Source organism: Protomyctophum parallelum (assembly GCF_964188405.1).
Source record: "Protomyctophum parallelum genome assembly, chromosome: 18".
Lineage (NCBI taxonomy): Eukaryota > Metazoa > Chordata > Actinopteri > Myctophiformes > Myctophidae > Protomyctophum > Protomyctophum parallelum.
The window spans coordinates 29,171,655-29,195,281 of NC_139716.1; the positions used below are offsets into that span (position 1 = coordinate 29,171,655).

Consider the following 23,627-nt stretch of genomic DNA (forward strand, 5'->3'; position numbering starts at 1 on the left):
ACAATTATTGTATTCCTTATATTATTATATATCAACAAATGTATGTTTGTATGAAATAAAAATATAATATATAATATTTGTTTTTAATAATCTTCTCGATCAGTCGATCTTGTAGATGTAGGCTATAAGGCTCTGGGCTCTCCCAGAATAGTGTCCTTGAGCAAGACATTGAACCCCTAATTGCTCCTGATGTGCTGGTTGGAGCCTTGCATGGTTTCTGCCGCCATCGCCCATCGGTGTATGAATGTGTGTGTGAATGTAATGCACAATGCAATCTATGTAAAGCGCCTTGGATAAAGGCGCTATATAAATCCACCATTTTTACCATATAATTGCACGACAGAAATTGGAATATACATCACACTGGCCTTGGAAGGCCTCGGGAACCCCCAGGAGGAAGTTGCTAATGTTGCTCTGGAGATGGAAGTCCGGCGCACTCTGCTGGAAGTGTTGCCCCCACGATAAGACTCTGGATAAGCGGTTGAAGATGGATGGATTTATATGGATCAGATCAGAGCATCCAGGTACCCCCGTCCCCCTTCTTAATTATTTTTATTCATGGCATTTTTTTTAGATTGGTTTGTATGTTTATAATGTATAAATGTTTTTACATGTTTTGTTTAGGCAACTTAATCTAATGACATGTAGGGCGCGTTCGGAAATGCGCCCTGAACGCACTGGTGTGCTCTCTTGTCGTTCGTTTATTCAGTGCACTCAGTGCGTTGTCGTTCGAAAATCCAGTGCGCTGCACACCGGGTGTGCCGAATGCACGCACTGAGCGACCCTACCCTGAAGCTGGGGTTGGCCGGTGTGATTCGTGTGAATGCGTCACAGCTGTGGTCGTTCGGAAATAAGGCACACTGAACGCACTCTGTGACGTCACCGCCCACCACACTCAACAAACTGACCACATTCCCGGTGCGCGTTTCCGAACGCGCCCGTAGCCTAGCTAGTAGCTGTGCCTGTGTAATGTGTGCGTGCACACGTGTGTTGACTTAAGTACAGCTTCCAGCGATAACCTATAGCAGCAGGTTAAAGAAAGGTCTCCCGTTCTCCATGTAGCCAACCTTCAATCATTCAATCACTTCGGAACAGTATTTCAGTATTCTACTGTTGCTGTCACTCAGTGTGACCACAAGTCCCATGTGGTCAAACCAACACAACCACAGCATACTGTTCCTGGTGCGTTTTGTTGTGAAACTGTCAGTAGGGGGAGCTAGAGAGTCATTATTAGCCCTAAACTTAAAGTGAAATTATTGTGTTCTGAGTTTCTTCAGTACAATTCCAATAAGAAGTGTTTGTGTGAGCACGCACGTGCATGTGTGCGTGAGTGGCATTTATTTATTTTTTATAATCAACTAATTCTGCTTTGTGAGCTTGTAGATCTGCTATTTTCACTAGTTTAGGTCCTAATAATTTCTCTTTTTTGTCTTGAGCTAAATAGTTTTGGGGCCTATAGAGCGTCGCAGTCCCCCCCCCCCCCCTTTCAGAACAACGAGTGGCCCAGGAAATGAATCCCAATGTATTTTTCCCATAGGCATTTCTTAAATTATTTATTTAAAGACCTTTTAAGCGTTGTACGAAGCCAACTCTTGTCGTGACAAATCATGACAACACACACAATATTTTGGACCAAACAAATAATTACAAAGAAGAAAAACAACAAAAAAAGTGTTGTAACCTGCCGTTTTGTTCTACTTTCTAATTCTTTGTTTGGCCCGAAAAATTGTGTGTGTTGTCATGATTTGTCACGACAAGAGTTGGCTTCGTACGACGCTTAAAAGGTATTCAAATAAATAAATAAAATAATGTGTATGGGAAAAATGCATTGGGATTAATTTCCTGGGCCACTCGTTGTTCTGAAAGGGGGAGGGACTGCGACCCTCTATACCTGCTCTATGTGAAAGTGCCTTTAGCCAGGGGTTTTCAACAGGTCGTCCGTGGACCACTGGTGGTCCGTGGAGGTATTGCATGTGGTTCCATCCTGACCATGCATTTAGTAATGTAGGATTTGTTGATTTGTTTTTCATTTTCTTTCCAGTAGTTGAGAAACAGTGAACTGAATGACCTGGTGACCTATGATGACCGTCCATATAGTCATTTACTGATGTCTATTTCTGTACCAACTACCCAGTGACCCATATGTGTGTATAGCAGTGATGGTGAGTGGAAGAAATTGGAAGTCAAGCTGGAGGTTCTATAGTCGACGAATCTGGTCAGATAATTTAATGAACAGAATTCACTCAGTTACAAGGCCCCACGGGCAGAAGGCCCCGTGACATTCTATGTGGAGTCACATCGCAGCCGATCTCAATGTGAACACACCAGCAGTTGACAACATTACAGTATTTACTAACTTCCTCCTCCATGGAAACTAGCAGGCTACCTCCGCTTGTAGGAGCCAATCCTGTTTACTCACAGGATGAGTAAGGATGAGGGTAGGAGGGACTCATGGCAAAAGACCCATGATGTGCTACACTATATATTTTACCAATAGGACAAATTAAATACCTATACTATATGTAGTATTCAGAACATAGTTTAACACGTTTAATGAAAAGGGTAGAATGTATTCTTAACAGGTCTAAATGATTTAAGCACAAAATACATTGTAGAATCATGTCTCTTCTGAGAGAGAGCAGAGAGCTCTCTTCCGCACGGCTGTTACCAAGACAAGGAGCTGCACCCCGGACCCCCTGGGGTGCTTGAACAAAAGGCTTCGTTTTCACAGGCCTTAATAGTAAATAACTCTGAGGGATCCCACCTCCTGTGTGTCAGCCTGATACACAGCTGAGAATAGGTCGACTGACATGTGTCCAGATCTGATCCATCACTGACAAGTTGGATGTGCAAGAAACTCAACAGAAAAAGGGAGTTAGAATATCAAGGGGAAGTGCACTGGATTGTCTGGTTGACGGTTGAGTCATTAATAGGAAATTAGTAGTCAATGGACCATTGACATGTATGTATGTATGCGTAGCAAGCGTTACAAAAGCACTTATCTTGGCCCATATACCCATGCACACTGACACAACACAACACAACAGCGGTCCCCAGGTTGATTCTTAAGTGAGGCTGGTGGTCCCTCGTTCACAATCAGTTGAAAACCCCTAGCTGTATTGTAATTTAGTTCCTAAATAAATAGTGTAGGTTAATAGTGCCGTTAGGTGTCTTCTAATGTAATTTTGTACTACAATAAAATGTAGTTATAGCTTGACTGAATATCTGAAAGAAATGTTAATAGGGCCATACAGGCTATAGTATCCTGAATCTATGTTTTCTTAATTAATTCATCCAAAACCCATGTAGACATTCCGTTGACAATCTGCAGTGGAAATTCAGTGGTTCTCAAACATTTTCATGTCAATTAAGGACCCCCAGATAAATGTGTGTTGCCGTGCATGTGCTCCCATCAGAAATGATGTTGTGGGCCCGGACCGGCCTAGCGGTCTGGGCACCTATAGGCTCCTAATGCAGCCTGTGGCCTCACTCACACCTTTCGATCTAGCATACAACATTGATGCATGCTAGATGTAAGCAAGATGTAAGTGTCATGGCCGCCCCAATGCATTTCCAATGGAAGTCACGTGGTTTGATACAACATTTTGGACTACAAGCTGTTGTATGGCTTTCGGCTGTGTTTCGACTGCCCCCCCTCCCCCTCATACAACACAAATGTTGTGTCAAACCATGTGACTCCCATTGGAAATGCATTGGGGCAAGATGTATCACACCCTTTGTGTATACAACAAGCATACATCAGTCTGTTGCGAAGGTGTGAGTGAGGCCTGTCAGTGCATCGTGGCGGGTCCGAATCCTGTTCCCAATGGTGGAAAGTAAAAGAGTATATCCTACATTTACTTAAGTACCACTGTACCAATACATTTACTTTGGCTCCATTTGAAAACTTTAGTTACTATAGTAGGTTTCGATTATTATTACAAAACAACCACTTCAGCCCTGCATACATTTCGGCCATTTGTGAGCTTGTGACGCATTGTGAGCTTGTAGATGTGCTACTTTTAAAATATTTTTGTACACGTTTGAAAACACGAAATGACTACTTTCTAATATTGGTACATTAGTATATTTGGATACCAATACTTATACTTTTGTACTTTTACTCAACAATTTGTTTTACTTAAGTTGCAACAGAGTATTTATACATTGAAGTATTGATACTTTAACTTAAGTAAGAAATGTGAGTAGCCTACTTTTTTCAACCACTGCTGTGTCATGTGCGTGTGTGGTGCGTGTGTGTGCGCGCGCGAGAGAGAGCTAGAAATAGAAAAACATGCCGAGAGAGAGGTTTAAACCCCATGACCTGGCTCCCGTCTAAACAGTCACACCCACCCATGCTATTGGAAGAGAGAGGGCAACGTGCACTCTGATTGGTCGACAGTGGCACAGTTTAAATCCCCCACCGACACGAGCCTCGAGACCGCGTTTTCTTCCATGGCGGTCTGTGCTCTCAGCGGGAGAGGTCAGTGAGACAGTATCTACAACCACCTCCACGATCGCTCAAAAGGCTCCAGCTAACTCACCTACGGAGTGTCTTCTTAACACCTGCTGTGGCCTTGGAGAGAAAACCCACAAAACGAAGAAAACACAAGTAAGATGTGTTTTGTGTGTGTGTGTGTGTGTGTGTGTGTGTGTGTGTGTGTGTGTGTGTGTGTGCGTGCGTGTGTGTGTGTGTGTGTGTGTGTGTGTGTGTGTGTGTGTGTGTGTGTGTGTGTGTGTGTGTGTGTGTGTGTGTGTGTGTGTGTGTGTGTGTGTGTGTGTGTGCGTGCGTGTGTGCTCGTGTGCGCGTGTGCGCGTGTGTGCGTGTGTGTGTGCACGTGTGTGCCCGCGCACACGAGCGTGTGTCACCGTGCGTGTTGGTGACTCACTAATAAGCTGAATGTACAGTAGCTACTGTTGACACTTATGGAAATTGAAATCATTAACCTGCATGTGTGTTTTGCACACATGATGATGCGTCTACATGCACAGATACATGCCTTGTTTTGAGTGTCAACAACATGGCCTGAGGATCACATGGTGTGTGTGTGTGTGTGTGTGTGTGTGGGTGTGTGTGTGTGTGTGTGTGTGTGTGCGCGTGTGCGTGCACGCGGGGGGGGGGGGGGGGGGTCAATAGGATATATATTTAGTTCTTGTTTGTTTTATACTTAAAGCAGCCAGGAGTTCATTGTTTTTTATGGGTTTCGTGGATGTCACTTTATAAATTCAAGCTATTATTATTATTATTATTATATAGTCAAGTATAGACGGAAAAAATATTCCAAACTGGTAGACTGTCTTTTCAGGACAGCCCAGTGACAGACTCATCTTTGCAAACACTAGAGCCATGTAAACCTGGCTAGACTAGAGTCAAGCTCAACAGGGTCTTATTCCCCCATTGATTCTTCCAAGCTTGTTCCCTTATTGGCTGTGGTTTCGCTAGATAGCAGGTAGGGACAGTGGCCATCTCCGTAATACATTATAATAATAATAATATCTGGGACTTATATAGCGCTTTTCATGACACTCAAAGACGCTTTACATGTGTACATTAATATCATGCGCGTCACTAATTAGATTGGCTACCTTAAAAGTGTCATAGTTACTCCCAAACAGACATCACACCTGTGTGTCTGTTTGGAATGTGAGATTATTGTGAGACTGTCTCATGTTTATGTTTAATACTTGTAATTATTGTTATTGCCGTTTGTGCAGTTGATGGTATACACAGTGTTACACAATGTGAAGTTTGTGAACGTTGATTTGGCCTTTGGTAAACTCACTCTTTAGCTGAAATACCCCTTATTAGACTGAGTTGTATATGGACAAAATACAATATTTTGACCTAATACCTCGATAGTCGATACTGATATTGTGACAATAATTTGTGATGGCAATCACTTTTCGTTTTCAAATATAGCGAATTTAGGCTATACCAGCAAGCTTGTTGATCATATATTTTAGAAATCATACTTAATGAGTGTGTATTAAGCTGTCATGGTTGAATGGAGGGTTGGTAGTTTGAGTCCAGTGCAAATAAGGCACACTGCTGCATGTCCACGCAGTGTCCAGCAGTACCCATAACGCCCCTTTGGTTTGGTCTCACTGGCTATCTCTATCCCACTAACCTACTAACCTACTTAACTTACTGCTAACCTCACTGTGTTTTAACGCTCTTATCCAAAGTCAATTACAAGTTCAAACAGGCAGCAAACTCCCACACGTTCACACAAGGGAAGACAAATAAACAACAACAAACACCGTCACGTCGCTCCTGCCAACATTGTGTCAGTGTCCCCCTCTCTGCCTACAGTATATGGTTTACTCAGTGGTGGAAAAGGCACTCAATTGTTTTACTTAAGTAAAAGTATCAATACTGCAATGCAGAAATACTGTTACTGGTAAAAGTCCAGAATAAAAAAATAGTAATTAGTAATACAGAAGTATACTTAAAGTATACTTAAAGTACCAAAATACTGATTGTGCAGAATGTCCCATTCCACAAGTTCAAATTGACACATTGTGAGCTATAGCTTGTAGATCTGCTATTTTCAAATAGCCTAAATATATATGGGTGCTGAAGTGGTTATAGTGTGTTTTGTAACACTAATCAGAATCTACAAAGTAACCAAGTTTTCAAATAATTGTAGTGGAGTAAAAGTACAATATTTGCCTCCGAGACGTATAGTGGAGTAGAAGTAAAAGTATTGGAAATTGGAAATGGCAGCTCTCCCCCGGCCCCTCGAACATCCACCTTTACACAGTGTAAAGTATATTCATTCTATTAACAGCTCGGTGGCCTTCGGGTTAGAGTGTCGTGTCCTGAGATATGGTGTACTTTTACGTCATGTGACATATTAGCGTTCATATCCAGGTGGTGTACTTTTACGTCTTGTGACATTATGACATACTGTACTTGTCCTTGTGACATACTGTACGTGCGTCACTAGCATCATATCCAGGTGGTGTACTTTTACGTCTTGTATGACATACAGTACTAGCGTCATGTCCACGGGGTGTATCCTAATAGTATAGTCCTACATGAAGCTGCCTCGCGTTACAGAAACAAGCGAGTTTTTCCAGACCTATATGGGACCGCATGGCTTTAATTTGAACCATTGCTTCCCAGTATATATATGTTCTACTGATGCTCTAACCATGTAATCCTCTCCTCCCCTGCAGTCCGTCCGTCCGCCCGTCATGTCTGGCTCCGTTCTGGTCGGCCTGTTGAGATGTGGTCGCTCCACCATCACGCGTCACACCTCTGCGCGCTCCTCTGCCAACGCTCCTGCTGCCGCCACGGTACAGGTGAGCGCCGTTTGATCCATGTGTGTTGTTTTTTTTACATTCTGCTTTCATCTTCTTTTCGTGTCCTTGAAGCATAGTTATATGACAGTTTCCCATTTGTAGACAAACCAGGAAAGGGCGCACACCAGTGTTGGTGAGGTGCTGGCCTAAGGCAGTAAATAAGTAAAAATTTGAAACTCGTAGCCACGATGCTGTATATTTATTATTTATCCAACGTTTCGACCTTTCGGCCTTCTTCAGGGAATAAACAAGCCATAGGACAAACACACACTTATAGGGGAGCAACAACAGGTGGACTCCATAGGGGGTGTGGTCGTCATCAGGAAAAACCAATCAAGTGATTGGGAAGCCATTTTGAGGCAAGTAACAATGCATAGATACCAAATATAACCAGAATAGATAAACATTCAATGCACAAGAAGTGTTTACTGTTTAGCTATGTGCAATAATAAATACATTTTAAGTCATTGGTTAAATATTTGCAATTGCAATACAATCAAAACAAGAATGATGTACATTTGAAAGTCAGAATCTTCAATAGATGTACCAAGATCACTCTATGCAGGTATAGTGCAGGAATATACACTCTCTGCCTTATAGGTTGTGACCAGATGGTTGGGCCAGTTTTGTATCCCCATCATCTGGTCATAGCAGCTTTCGATCGCTTCCCCATTCCTCTTCTCAGGCGGTTGGGTGTCTTCCACTGGTCCCACATGGTGCTTCTGAGACAGAAGGGAGGTCTTCAGAAGAGGTGGCATTCCCGTTTCAATAGGAGGGGGGATGTCATTCTCAAGCTTTGTCGTCCATTAGCTGGAGTCCGGTTTCTTCTCCGATATGTTGTCGTTAGGGGCTGCTGGACATGGCTGAGGAAGCTTCTCCTCGTCTTCAGTCGTTGGGCCTGGGAGGTGGCGTTCATCGCTGGTATATAGCTTTTGTGATCTCTGCCCGGCTGGCGTTCTGCTCAGAAGACGCTATTAGTTATTGATTTAGTCCCGGACAGCTGACTGGATAGTGCGTCGTTGACCATGTAACCTCCCTTGTCATATGGTTGGCGTTTTATTTGCGGCCTGCACATTTATAATCTGCTGTACTTTTTTGACTATAGATTTGGAAAACAAACTACAAAATCAGGCCTGGGTTACATACCACTTTATGTAAGGATTAATATACCCATCACAACAAATAAATATATACTGTAGCATCCAGTCAACAACTTTGAGCAAAGATGCCTTCTGTCATTCAAACGTGTGTGTGTGTGTGTGTGTGTGTGTGTGTGTGTGTGTGTGTGTGTGTGTGTGTGTGTGTGTGTGTGTGTGTGTGTGTGTGTGTGTGTGTGTGTGTGTGTGTGTGTGTGTGTGTGTGTGTGTGTGTGTGTGTGTGTGTGTGTGTGTGTGTGTGTGTGTGTGTGTGTGTGTGTGTGTGTGTGTGTGTGTGTGTGTGTGTGTGCGTGCGTGCGTGCGTGCGTGCGTGCGTGCGTGTGTAGATGTGTGTGCGGTGTCGTAGCAGTGTATCCATCAGGTTCGACCCAGACGGCAGTGGTAGACCTGTTACGTGGGACTCGTTTGGCCACTGGGACAACAGACTGGAAGAACCCATCCTGCTGCCTTCCAGTATACGCTACGGAACACCTATTCCACAAGTAGGAAATGAATTAATTAATCACTGAATGATTGAAACCATGTGTGAATCATTGGCGGCATGTTGGCGCAGTCGGTATAGCGCTGTTGCTGCACAGCAGTGTTGTTTTCGTCGACTAAAACTAAGACGGAAAATCTTCGTCGACTACCTTTTTTCACTGATGAAAACTAAATAGAAACTGAATGAAAACTAAGCTATTTGGTGACTAAAACTAAGACTAATTTCGTCAAGAAATGAAAACTAGACCAAAGGGATCCAGTATAAGTCATTTTACATTTGGCTGCGACGCGTTGTGAGCTTGTAGTTCGGCTATTTTCAGCAACCGTAGATTTAGTCGACTAAAATCGCATGACATTTAGTCGACTAAAACTAGACTAGCGCTATAACATTCCAGGTGACTAAAATGTGACTAAAACTAAATGAAAACTATTCAAAAGACTATCTATCTATCTATCTATCTATCTATCTATCTATCTATCTATCTATCTATCTATCTATCTATCTATCTATCTATCTATCTATCTATCTATCTATCTATAATGTCCATATCCATATATTTATCATGACTGGCTGAAAGAATCACTGAATGACCGAAGCAATGAATCGCTGACTGAAATAAATCAAATCACTAAATGAATGGATGAATTAATGCATGTGTGTATGAACGAATGACTGAATGACTGACCGACTCTGTGCGTGTGCGTGCACGTGCACGTGGGTGTGTGTCAGTGTTGATTTTGTCGACTAAAACTAAGACGAAAATTGTTCGTCGACTACCTTTTTTCACGGACGAAAACTGAATGGAAATTGAATGAAAACTAAGCTATGATGACAAAACCTAAGACTGCACATACTGGCAATTTGTCAACAAATATAAACTAGACTAAAATGTTAGGAAGGGACTAGTGGACAAGAGATCTACTACTATAAGTCATTTTACAATTAGTTGCATGCTGAAAATAGCTGATCTACAAGCTCACAACGCGTCGCGCTGCGACACGTTGTGAGCTTGTAAATCGGCTAGTGTTCAGCAAGTGTAAAAAACACTCATTACGACGGCATCAAGACCCGCCAAAACACATTTTAGTCGACTAAATCAACTGTAGATTTAGTCGACTAAAATCCTATGACATTTAGTCGACTAAAACTAGACTAACTCTAACACATTCCAGGTGACTAAAATGTGACTAAAACTAAACGAAGTTTCGGTCCAAAGACTATATATGACTAAACCAAAATTGAAATTTGCTGCCAAAAACAACACTGATGTGTATATGAACGAATGACTGAATGACTGACCGACTGTGCGTGCGTGTGTGTGTGTGTGTGTGTGTGTGCGTGTGGGTGTGTGTGTCTCTACAGGTCAGTCTGTCCAGGGTGGGCAGTGCGTGCGTGCTGGGTCAGCGGAGGCAGAACGAGGACCGGCTGAAGATCGCCCGTATCCACGACAACCTGCTGTACTTCGCCGTGTTCGACGGCCACGGCGGCACGCACGCCGCCGACTTCTGCTACACGTTCATGGAGAAATACATCCGGTACACATTCTGACCTGAGATCAGATTCATACGAGGTTTCCACTGGACACACACACTGGTCTGATTAACCCATTCTGACCTGAGATCAGATTCTAAAAATGTCACAGTCGTTCTTCGATTTTTCAAAAATAGCAGATCTACAAGCTCGTAGCGCGCCACTCGGTGGCGCGCTATGAGCTTGTAGATCTGCTATTTTTCAATAGCTAAAGCATAACATAGTGCTAACACCAAAACGGGTTCCCGCGCAAAATGGGTTAAGTACAGTACTTAAAGGACCACTTCACCACTTTTCAACCTATCTTCATATAATAGGTCCTCACTTAATAACCATGATAAAATGCCACCCTTTTCTTCTATTCAGTCTGTGTCTCATAGGAGGGCTGTGGTGAGATTTGTACAAAAATGTTTAGATTTTAATTATCTCGAGAACGATGGCTTCCTTTTTAGGACTAGAAAGCCCTGCATTTTCTATTAGCTTGGATTCCCTACCGCTGATGTCACTGGTGGACGCGTTCGTGAACTGCCCACAGCCCTCCTATGAGACACAAAACTGTGCCATTTTATCATGATTATAGAGCACCGAAGTCCTGACATAACTCGCTCATCCCTTCGATTCCCCTGGTTCGCGGAAGTAATTTCTCTATGGAGAATAACATGGGGTGATCTTAATATCGTCTACTATAAGCGTTGTGGTCCAAAAATAAACAAGCTGTCTCGGCGTTATTGTCAGGGAGGTGTCTCTGTATCGTTTGCAACAGTCAGTCACTCATATATGATACAGTCTGCTTCTAGCGAAAATGTAACTATTTCAGTAGCAGTAACATTAGGGTTAGGGTTAGGGTTAGGTTTTCTCTCAGTCAGTTGATTCTTCATATCCATATGAGTGAAGCGGCCGGGATGACATGTTTATTTTTCAAACACAGTTCTTATATGAAGCGATCTAAAAATCCTCCTATGGCGATTTCAATGCAACTAAAAAAATACATGAACCTGGGGACTGACGCCCTCTACTGAAAGTGACGTCAGACTTCGGTGCTCTATTAGTGAGGACCTATTATATGAAGATGGGTTGAAAAGTGGTCCTTTAAGTAAATGTACTTAGTTACTTTCCACCACATTGGGTGTCACATCTTACACAATGCACATACACATACACACATACACATACACATACACACATACACATACACATACACATACACACATACACATTTTAATTTGCATTGACTTTGCAATTGCAAGTAATCGTGGCTCAGAGAACCTCTGATCCAACCAACCTCACACTCCCTCAGGGTGTGTCAGCACACGTTGAATATGAAGCCATTGGTTTGACACTTCCTTTATTGTGTGTGTGTGTGTGTGTGTGTGTGTGTGTGTGTGTGTGCGTGTGTAGAGATGCACTGGAGGAAGAGGAGAACTTGGAGAAGGTTATGATGAAGGCCTTTCTGGATGTAGACAAGGCCCTACACACACACCTCAACTACCATCACAATGGTGAGACACACGAGCACAAACACACACACACAAGAACCCTGTCTCTCTCATTCTGTGTTTACTCGTCAATATACTCTATATCTTCATGAATGTATACATACAATCTGACTGTGTGTGTGTGTGTGTGTGTGTGTGTGTGTGTGTGTGTGTGTGTGTGTGTGTGTGTGTGTGTGTGTGTGTGTGTGTGTGTGTGTGTGTGTGTGTGTGCGCACGTGTGTTTGTGTTCCCTCTGCTCTGACCCTACAGCCTCCTATCTGACAGCGGGCACCACGGCGACCGTTGCTATGCTACGAGATGGGGTGGAGCTAGTCGTCGGGAGCGTTGGCGACAGCCGAGCGGTGTTATGCAGGAAGGGGCGGGCCAAGAAACTGACAATTGACCACAACGCTGACCGCAAGGATGAGAGAGAGAGGTACGTACGACACACTGGTCTAACTCAGCCCTATAGCTAAAATAAATCCTATATAGGATTCTGAAAAAATCGTATTATAAGCTCTACCCAGACCTGTTCTATATTATTCTATTTGAACCTTATTAAGATGTTCGGAACTTTGGAAAATCCTAGGATTGTCCAAAGTTCCGATAGAATCCTATAGGATCCTATTAGAAACTTTAAAAAATCCTATTGAATTTTTTGGACTAGGGAGTCATTGATTGAAGAAACAAGTTTTATAACAATAAAGCCTGACTAAAGGTGGTTGCACACTGGACGCGTTTATCGGAAAACCCGATGGAGAAACGCCACTAGAAATCCGAAAAACGCGCTCGGTGTGTGAGGACCTTTACTGTATGATTAGTTGTGTGCCGGTTCCACTCCCCCGGAAATTGCCAATTGCCAATATTGACAAGCTCACAAAGTGGCATAACTGTTACGGCGTGCTCAAATGCATGCTGGGAATATACTTAGCCACTACCTGCCCAGGACACTAAATGGCAAATGATGCATTGGTGCATTTATAGCACCTTTATCCAGGTCCTTTTTTTCCCCTTTTTTTAAAATAGTTGACTACATATCAAAACCTTAGTCTTAGACTTAGGGCCGATTCATACTCCTATTTTAGAGCCGAATAAAAGTCGGTTCGGCGCTGTAGAGCCTACAATTTGACGTCATTTGAGGTTCGGGGGGGCAGGTACCGTCCTAAAGTCGGCTCTTCGGTGCTACTGAAAATTTCTGATGAGCCGAAATCATTTCGGCACTAGAGCGCCGAAACAGCGGTAAAATAGGAGTATGAATCGGCCCTTAGTCAGCAAATTGAACACTGCAGTATCCATACTTTAACTCAGTGTAGTACAAGTACCTTGAATTCCGGCTTTTTTAAAAGCTTTTTTCCACCACTGTTATTGAATAGCATACACATATCTGATTCAGAACAGGCAGACTGGATATTGAAACCACAAGGTTCCCAGTTCCAACCCGGGCTCCCCCAGAGTTGGTGTCGAAGTGTCCTTGAGCAAGACTCTGAACCCCTAATTGCTCCCAATGATTTGCAGGTTGGTGCACATGGTTTCCTCCGGCATTGGAGTATGAAACTATGAACGTGTGTGAATGACTGAATGTAATGCACAATCTATGTAAAGCGCTTTGCATAAAAGCACTATATAAATGCACCCTTTACCATTAATATATTAAGAGTTATTTCAATCAATATTATACAAATAAATATAGCTTTATATGATTCCCAGTAAAAGGTTGTGCTTTACTGTGTGGTGTTTGGGAGAATAGAAGTATCTACGCATGAGGAACACAATATGTTGAAAGTTGAAATATAAACCTTAGAATGGAAAGTTACTGGCTCTGTCTCAAGTCAAACCTGCCCGCACACTGCACAGCGACAGTCACCAGACCCTGCTAGTCGGAGTCGGACACATACCACTAACCCCCCCCCCCCCCAAACAACTGCGGGTTTCCCATTTCCAAAGGTGGAAGGTAACTAAGGGGCAGCGGTGGCCTAAGGGTTAGAGGAGCGCCCTTGTTGCCGAAAGGTTGCCGGTTCGATTCCCCGGCCAGGCAGGAAAAATCTGGGTGGGGAAGTGATTGTCATCACTCACCCAACACCGCTGAAGTGCCCTTGAGCAAGGCACTGAACCCCCAACTGCTCCCCCTGGAGCTGCTTAGTGGCCAACAGTATCAGACTGTGGTTGTACTGGTCAGCTCCCAGGTTTTAATGTGTGTGGCTGTCTGTGTGTTTCTATGTGCAGGGCGTTGCTGAAAACAAGCACCTGTGCTCAGCTACTTCCCTGGGTAAATAAAAAATAAAAACATATATTTTTTTAGGTATTTACAATTTACAATTCTTTTACTTCTACTCCACTACATCTTGGATCCAAATACTGTACTTTTACTCCACTACACTACACTGTAGATTTTGATTATTAGGCCTATTAATAAAAAAATCATACATTAACCACTTCAGTGTGTCGCATCACGACACATTGCCCATAGTGTACATTTGAAAACTTGAAACGAGACATTCTGTAACATGAGTACTTTTACTTTTGGTTTGAAGCCAATGCTTTTTTTGTAAATGTTTTTAAATAACATTAATTAAAAACCAAATTAAAAACACAAAACAAAGGGACCCATACAAATTGGTCCACGGACCAAACCTTGGGTCCCGACCCAGTGTTTGGGAACCAGTGGACTACAGGACACTGAAAGATTTACAGTGCTGTCCTGCTCAGGTTGATACAGTAAGTTCACAACATGAGATCATGGAAGAGGATATAAATAGCAGCATGCTCTGTTATGCAATTAAGTATGGATGTTACAGTACCGTACATACTGAATATCTGACGCACGTTGTCACGTTTCACCTCCTTATACGTAAAACATTTAAGTACTTTTTCCACTACTGCCCATTTCAGAGATATGAAATCCTCTATTTTAGAAATTCACTGATCACCGTTTTGCCGACGACATCCAAATATACCTAACCCCTCAAGCCAAACAATCACATCACATCACATTTTCTCAACCTCAACACTAGCGAGACAGAAATGATCACATTCGGCCTTGATTCTTCCACCCCTCCCGCCGATATCCTATAGGTCCCCTCAGTTCATTCACAAATTTCACACACTCCTCGGGTCAAAAACCTCGGGTCACTTTTGATTCAGCCTTCAAACTGGACAAACAGGTTTAGCTTGGTGGTCAAAACCGGCTTTTTCCACCTTTCGGCTCTTAGTCAAGGTTAAACCCTATGTAAGAGCCATTATGACCTAATGTTTTCCTGATTGACAACGTCACTGCAGCTTGGTCAATGTCAAGGCCAGCCCAGGTATTTAACCAGGCTCCTAATCAGGCACAGGTGTTAATTGCCAGTGGCAGACGGCAGAGGCTAACTGTTTTCCACTGTGTTCAGGAGTTCTGGTCGCCTGTGTTTGTTACTGTTTCTTTCTTATTATTTTATCTGTATGTTGTATAGGAAAATGACTGCAGAAAATAAAGCAAAGTTAAACTCAACGGACATGTTTTGGATCAGTTTGTACTGGCACACGTAAGAACTTCCACCTGGCCGTCGGCAACCAGTAGTGCCATTAAGTATAGGACTTTAGGCACTACACCCTACCTCTCCCATAATGACCTGGAAATGGTTATACACACCTTTATTTCATCCAGACTGGATTACTGTAACTCCCTATATGTCGGTATTGACCAATCATTGCTCAGGCGCTTACAGCTGGTCCAAAATGCCGCTGCCCGTCTCCTCACTAGAACTAAGAAGTGAGAGCACATCACTCCAGTCCTAGCCTCGCTCCATTGGCTCCCGGTTCGATTCTGCATTGATTTTATGATTTTAATGTATGTTTAAAAAATTCATCATCCCTTGCAGACCTTGGGCTGTATTTTGCGTGTCTTATGTACCAGGTCTTATTACTTAATTTAAGACCTGGAGGCGTGATCAATGCCTTTTGGATATTCTGAGTGGCCAAAGAGCATTGACCACGCCTCCATGTCTTAAGTTAAGTAATAAGACCTGGTACTTAAGACACGCATAATACTTCCCCTTATCTCAAATTACAACCCACCCAGGGCTTTGAGGTCGGCCGACCAGCTGTGACCAACAAAAGATCCTAGGGTGATGGACCCTTCGTGGCGGCTGCCCCCAGGTTCTGGAACACTTTACCCTTTCACATCAGAGCTGCCCAGTCCATCATAACTTTACCCTTTCACATCAGAGCTGCCCAGTCCATCATAACTTTACCCTTTCACATCAGAGCTGCCCAGTCCATCATAACTTTACCCTTTCACATCAGAGCTGCCCAGTCCATCATAACTTTACCCTTTCACATCAGAGCTGCCCAGTCCATCATAACTTTACCCTTTCACATCAGAGCTGCCCAGTCCATCATAACTTTACCCTTTCACATCAGAGCTGCCCAGTCCATCATAACTTTAAAATCTTTGCTTAAGACCCACTTCTTCTCCCTGGCTTTTAATGTCAGTTGAGGTATAGCCCTGTTCCCTTCACTATAGTGCAATAGTCTGCTTTGTTTGCTCCTTTGTATTGTCTGCTTATATTGTATATTTTAGCTTTCATTTCTTCTAAAATGCCTGTTTGTTTTCAGGTTTTAAATGCCTGTTTATATTGCATTGTTTTGTTCATGGTCATGTAAAATGTGCTATATCAATAAAGTTGAGTTGAGTTGAGTTGAGTTGAGTTGAGAAATAATGTATGTGTACAGAAGCTATACAGTAGTCTGTTTGCGTGATACAAGTCAAATGAAACCAGTATTTACATTTGTATTAATGACACAGAGTAAATGCATACTGGCAGCCTTGGCACACATGGCCCTTGTATAAGGAGGTGAAACATGACAACGTGCGTCAGATATTCAGTATGTACGGTACTGTAACATCCATACTTAATTGCATAACAGAGCATGCTGCTATTTATATCCTCTTCCATGATCAAACTCATGTTGTGAACTTACTGTATCAACCTGAGCAGGACAGCACTGTAAATCTTTCAGTGTCCTGTAGTCCACTGGTTCCCAAACACTGGGTCGGGACCCAGGGTTGGGCCGTGGACCAATTTGTATGGGTCCCTTTGTTTTGTGTTTCCTATAGCCTACATTTGGTTAATTAATGTTATTTAAAAACATTTACAAATTTTTCTTTTCATGAATTGAAAACAAAACTCAATAGTTGTTGTTTTTTCAGCAATTGTAGGAAGAAATTCCATAAATTTGAAAACAAATAAGTAAATAAGTAGTGAAAGTAGCCGATCTACAAGCTCATGACACGTTGCGAAGCAGTGTGTTGTGAGCTTGTAGAGCTGCTATTTTCACTATTATAGTTTGGGTCCCGGGCAAACGTCTAATTTCTCTTTTGGGTCACGGGCTAAAGAGTTTCGGAACCACTGCTGTCTGTCTGTCTGTCTGTCTGTCAGACTAAATGTAGAAGAGTTGTTGTTTTGATCAACGGTTTGCCTGTTGTCTCTCATAATGGTAACAACATCAATACAGCATGGAATTGTGGACAAAATCCTATCCGACAAGGGCAAAATGTTATACGTTTTTGAGTCTGAGAGGCAAAAACAAAACGTCATCAAAATGTGGTCCGTGGCTCAAATGTCACCGCTGAAGTGCCCTTGGACAAGGCATTGAACCCCTACCATGAAATGTTCTATGAGCAGTTCCTGGCTGTAAACAAGTTCTTGAGCTTAGTCCAGTCACCCTGGGTAAACATAGTACCTTTCCTTTCCTTTGTCACATAAATAATGGACCTTGATATCAAAAAGGTTGAAAACCACTGCTGTACGTCCCATAAAACGTACAAATCCCATTTAACATGCCTCTCCATGGTCCATACTGTACATAGTACATACTGTATCTCATGACTCATAACAACACTGACCAGTCTCCTTCCCAGTCAGTGTACAGTAGTAGTGAATTACAAAGTAGGACAACTGCAGGTGTGTTGCATAACATAACAGGAGCAGCTTAACCAGTACAGTACAGTACAGTACAGTACGGTACATATGACCCTGGAATACTTTATTATTACATAACACTCGATTATATGAGCCTTAATGTAAAGTGCTGTAAAATCATTCAAGGTGCCTATTTGAAAATGTTTAAATATACATTGAACATTTGATATGACAACAGCAAAAAGTGAACAATATTGTGTTGTAGATCATGGGTTCTCAGACTTTTCAGCCTGCGACCCCAAAGTTATGCTGCATTGACCTAACCTAACCCCGGAAGTAATTGTACAGTATGCACATATAACTCTGCACATGTATATGTACGGGTTTTGTAATAATTATGGTTAAAATGTATTTTGCATTTCACTCATTCTGTTGAATTCTATTCAGGTGTGTAAAATATTTGTGATGACCCAAAGTAATTCTGTGACCTGACCGCCAGTGTCCCGCGACCCCAACATTGGGAAACCAAGTAGTAGCTGATCGTACAGTATACCCTCATCATCATGACACAGATTTATTACGTAATGACAGGAGCAGCTGATCCAACAGTAGCACATGATGTGTCATGACGTAACACACATGACCTGACCCAGAATTACCTAATTCTGACAAAACACAGTATATGTGACCAGATTTTACTGAGAGACTGCCATCGCGCAAATTCCAGCTTTTCACCAGAGGAGAAAACCTGTTTTTTTCTCCAAAATGAGTTAATAGCACAGGCAGACTCTTCACATACTAACTAGAGCATGAAAGAGCTGAAATAAGTGTCAGAGCTGAAATCGAAATATGAAATAAATGCTTAAACATGTAGCTAGGTGTAATGTTTAAGCATTTAAATGTATAAAGACCACAGAAGTGAACCTTTCAAGCCTCTTTTCTCAACTAAAGTTTTCTGCAAGACATTACTCTATAAGCCATATCTCCAAAACTGGTGGGTCAAACTCAACAACCAATATGTCAATTTGAAGCTATGATTAAAAAATGGCAGTCTCACATGACAACAGAAAAACAGTTCTTGTACATATATTATATGTACAAGAACTGTTTTGCTGTTGTCATGTGAACGTGTCCAGTGCAGCATACCCAGTCCCATTTAGGCCTGAGGTCGAGTCTATACAAATGCTTTTTTTTTTTTTTTTTTTATATTTTTTATCCCACGATTTTGTAACCCATTTTTCACCCCTATGCTGTGTCAATCATCTAATGTGATCCTGGGCTCTACACACCCTCCACCAACCTAGTCCCCATATATGGGGGACAAGGGGAGAGCAACGGACTTGAACTCATGGTTCCTTCATGCCTGAGTGTCCAAGTTGCTCTTTTACACCTGACAGGGGGGAGTTTCCCTGGTTGGACGTAGCACGTGGAAGGAACACGTTATTCCAACCAGTTCCTTTCCCCCTCCATCAGGCGCCCCGGCTGGCCAGGGGGAGGCAGTTTAGTGACCAGGATTACTGCATGTTTTTTGTGAGGGTACCTATACCCTAGGGGACACGGGGAGAACATGCAAACTCCACAAACTCCAGATTTTTCAGAAAAGGTTCCACAATAGCAAATCCACAAGCTCTCAGCACGTCACTCTGTGCCACGATACATGTGAGCTCTTATATATCTGCTGTTTTTTCGAATAGCCAACACAGTCTTCTATAACGTGACGCTTTATGGAATCCTGAATCTGTAACTGTATAGTCCCGTGATTCCAGAATGCGGCATCCTCGTTTCCCATAACTTTGGTGTGATTGGCTCAGCACAGCAGAATTGAACTGGAAGCTCGTATGACGACACCTTCCAATACCGTTATATTTCCATAATAGTAGCCTGGGCGTTTAATACACAAAATCGTTTTGGACCCCGGGCGTAGGACTGAGGCAGATTCAAGAAATGACCAGAAAATGATGTTAATATATATACTGAATGTTGTCGTCCGTGTGTGTGTGTGTGTGTGTGTGTGTGTGTGTGTGTGTGTGTGTGTGTGTGTGTGTGTGTGTGTGTGTAGGATAAGGGAGAGCGGAGGGTTCCTGACGTGGAACAGCGTGGGTCAGGCTAACGTCAACGGCAGGCTAAACATGACGCGAAGCATCGGAGACTTTCACCTCAAACACAACGGAGTGATCGCCGAGCCAGAGACGCGCCGAGTCAAGGTCAGCCTGTGTGTGTGTGTGTGTGTGTGTGTGTGTGTGTGTGTGTGTGTGCGTGTGTGTGTGTGTGTGTGTGTGTGTGTGTGTGTGTGATATGAATAATCTGTATCAGTTACACATATTTGACATGACTGGTCAGCTGACATGACTGGTGACACATTACATGATAATTATATGAATCAATGTGTGTAACACGAAGAATCAACCTCAAAGTACGCGTGATGTGCACATTTGTAGTGCGTGTGCGTGTGTGTGTGTACATGTGCATGCTATAACAAATGTGCTTGTATATGTTCAGTTGCAACATGCCAATGACAGCTTCCTGGCCCTGACAACGGACGGAATCAACTTCCTGCTCAGCGACCAGGAGATCTGTGATGTCATCAGCCAGTGTCACGACCCCACTGAGGCAGCTGAGGTCATCTCTGAGCAGGTACATTATGACGTCATCAGCCAGCGCCATATCCCAGCAGTTATAACTGTATAGGGAGAACGCGACTTACACATTGTTGCTGATAGAAAATAAGTAAAGCTATACATTCAAACCTGGATAGTTTGAGTGCTGTGAAGTATAGGCTAGTGAAAATAGCCAATCTACAAGCTTGCGAGGCGGTGTGAGCTTGTAGATCTGCTATTTTCACTAAGTTGGGTCCTGGGGGGCAATATATAAATTCTCTTTTGGGTCACAGGCTATAAAAGGTTTGGGAACCAGTGTGCTAAACTCTGTGCGTGTTGTGGTGGCGAAAATTCATATAAACACTATGGTATTGATTAATTTAATGTAGCCTACTAGTAGATGATACTTAACACTCTAATTACCACCTGTTCTTCACTGACAAACTCATTAGAGACTGCCGACTCATGTAAACCTATTTCAAACTGTGTGAGTCAACTATAGAATAGAGTCCATTTAAGGAATGACCATCTCTTGTTACTCCTGAAACTCTGTACACTGCTGACAGTATAAAATATGTGTGGGACATGTGTGTAGGGGAGTGCTGGGGGAAGCTCTGGAGGGAGACACTATAGTCTCTCTCTGGTGTGATGACATATCATATCATATATCATCATCATCATCATCATACTATAATTGTCTGAGTGTGTGTCTGTCTGTGTGTCTGTCTGTGTGTCTGTCTGTCAGAAACACCGCCATAGCTCCTCACTGCCTGCACCAATCACTCCCACTTTTCACACAGGCATTGACCATAATAATATATAATCCTGATGGTTGAGTCCTGCTTCTCCCTGATGTTGTTTACTTACTAATAGTAATATCAAAAACTGCGAGCTTACAGTGTGTGTGTGTACGTGCGTGCGTGCGTGTGTGCAGGCGTTGCAGTACGGCTCCGAGGACAACGGAACCATCGTCATCGTGCCGTTGGGGTCCTGGGGCAAACAGCAGAGCACCGAGGCCGACTACAGCATGAGCAGAAACTTGGCGTCCAGTGGGAGATGGGCGTGACCGCACGCACGCGCACGCCAACACGCACGTCAGCACGGCGCCCGCACACTAGCGGCGTGACCAGATGTAGCGTTGAAGTACCGGTTGAGTCCGGTTCTCGGTCTCGAGTGCACATTTTAATTTACTCTGTCTTTGTCTCGGCCTTTGTCCGGCAACGTAATTTGACTCGGGTCTCTCGGACGAAGGGACTCGGGACTCTCCCCGCCGACAAGTCCACTCGAGTCATGAGTCACTACCATGCAATGAAATAAAAGTATAATATCCATATTATGAGGAGCCCATTCACATGAACATTATGAGAGAGCTGTCTGGCACTTATATAGCCAGCTATCTAGTAACGGAGTGCACACAGTGTTTTCTGTACGTATCAAATGAGAAGGAAAAAAAGATGTGGTCTCGGACTCTCGGTCTCGCCTCCCGTTGGTCTCTTTCTGTCTCAACTCGGACTCGAGCCCCTCCCACACTCGGTCTTGACTCGGACTCGCCCCCACTCTGAGTCTATAACTTGGTCAGGCATCCCACACATATACCAGCTCAATGGCCTTGTGGTTAGAGTGTCCACCCTGAGACTGGGAGGTCGGGGTTCGATCCCCAGCCGGGTCATACCAAAGTCTCTAAAAGAAATGGGACCCAGTGCCTCCCTGCTTGACACTCAGCATCAAGGGTTGGATTGGGGGTAAAGTCCCTGCGACATACTAGCGTCATGTCCAGGGGGTGTACTTGTACATCAAGCTGCCTCACACTACAAAAACAGGAGATAGGCTCCTGCCCTATGGGCCTCATGGCTCGGCAAGGCTACTTACTACATACACATTGAGACCCTCCCTGTCCCACATTGTGACTGGCAGGCATCAGAGTTCAAACGCACGTTTTAAACTCCAGCTTACGTGTGAAGAAAGCCTCTAATTGTTACCCTCTTTAAGAGAGAATTAAAACGATCAGTTATCAATCAATCTGCAGGTGTCGAGAGGTGCACTGATTGTTGTGGAACGGCCGTACCGCCCGTGATCAAAGAGAACAGAACAGCTCTATAATTTGTGTGCTTTGTGTATATAGAGAATTGAAGTGAAAAAATGGGTTACAAAATTGTGGGATAAAACATTTGAAAAACAAAAAGAAATGATAGTTTATTTTTTATAAATAAATGATGTTTGAAAAGACTATATTTACAGAAGCACTACTATGTATTGCATATATTTATTTTTGTATTTGCCGAAAATAATTTGTCCTATTTTAACAATGAACATATACTTATATACATATACTTCCTATAGTTTGTATGCGGTTTCAAAAAGCGTGTATAGCACCTTACTGTTATGATTATTTAAAAAAAAAAAGGATTTGGATTAGGTTCTGCCTTCACATCAACATAAAAATGTTACGACTTCATTTATAATCTGTGTTGTCAATACCCTCTGTATTTGTACACACTGTAATGACATTGAACAGTACTGTAACAGATTATTATTATTATTATTTAGATCTGTATGCTTCCATTTTATTATACTGGCAAATAAATCTATATTTTGGCTCATTCAGCTTTACTCTTTGTATCAGAGAGAGAGAGAGAGAGAGAGAGAGAGAGAGAGAGAGCATGTTGATGTGAGACTACCCTGTTTGTAGATAATGTATATGGGTTTTGTTTTTTACGTTAGTTTGTTAGTTTCATTTATTGTCCACGTGTGGAAATTTGTCTTCGGTCTCAAACAGTAAAAAACTAACGGTTACAACAACAGCAACAACACTTACACAATTATTTTCTCATGGCAAAAAAGTGCAGGACAACAGTGGCAAATACATTGGAAAAACAACAAATCCAGCGAGACATGGTATCATTTAGTGCCTTAATGGCGTTTGGTATGAAGGAATTAAAAAAGAAATTATGGTTAGCTTTTGGTACTTTGTATACCATCTACCAGAGGGAAGCAGTTCAAACTCCCTGCAGAGTGGATGAGAGGGGTCATTTGCTATCTTGACAGCTTTTTTACGAAGTACTTCCTTGTAGATACAGTACAGCCCCCTAGACCCTGTCCATCAAGTGTTTACATAGTATATACAGCATCTTTTGATTGGTGGTTTCAGTTTTGATATGCAATTACTGAGTTCAGTGTTG

At 42.8% G+C, this 23,627-nt stretch overlaps 1 protein-coding gene across 2 annotated transcripts; it reads left to right on the top strand.

Annotated features, from left to right (window-relative positions):
• The first annotated feature begins 4,462 nt into the window (after positions 1-4,462).
• On the top strand, positions 4,463-23,048 carry ppm1ka (protein phosphatase, Mg2+/Mn2+ dependent 1Ka). 2 transcript variants are annotated; one of them, XM_083789036.1, is made up of 9 exons: positions 4,463-4,612; positions 7,183-7,308; positions 8,792-8,947; positions 10,309-10,481; positions 11,875-11,975; positions 12,222-12,387; positions 19,911-20,055; positions 20,351-20,485; positions 21,383-23,048. In XM_083789036.1, the coding sequence occupies exons 2-9, from the start codon at positions 7,201-7,203 to the stop codon at positions 21,512-21,514; spliced, it is 1,116 nt and encodes a 371-aa protein (XP_083645162.1). In that variant the 5' UTR covers positions 4,463-4,612; positions 7,183-7,200; the 3' UTR covers positions 21,515-23,048. The 2 variants fall into 2 exon arrangements, with proteins under 2 accessions (XP_083645162.1, XP_083645163.1); XM_083789037.1 differs by lacking the exons at positions 4,463-4,612; positions 7,183-7,308 and adding an exon at positions 8,429-8,462.
• Positions 23,049-23,627: the final 579 nt, after the last annotated feature.

Bases quoted from the DNA above. Each gene is read 5' to 3' on its own strand.
- ppm1ka (XM_083789036.1), top strand. From the start codon at position 7,201: ATGTCTGGCTCCGTTCTGGTCGGCCTGTTGAGATGTGGTCGCTCCACC. The intron at 7,309-8,791 runs GTGAGCGCCGTT...GTGCGTGTGTAG, and splicing joins CTGCTGCCGCCACGGTACAG to ATGTGTGTGCGGTGTCGTAG. The intron at 8,948-10,308 runs GTAGGAAATGAA...GTGTCTCTACAG, and splicing joins ACGGAACACCTATTCCACAA to GTCAGTCTGTCCAGGGTGGG.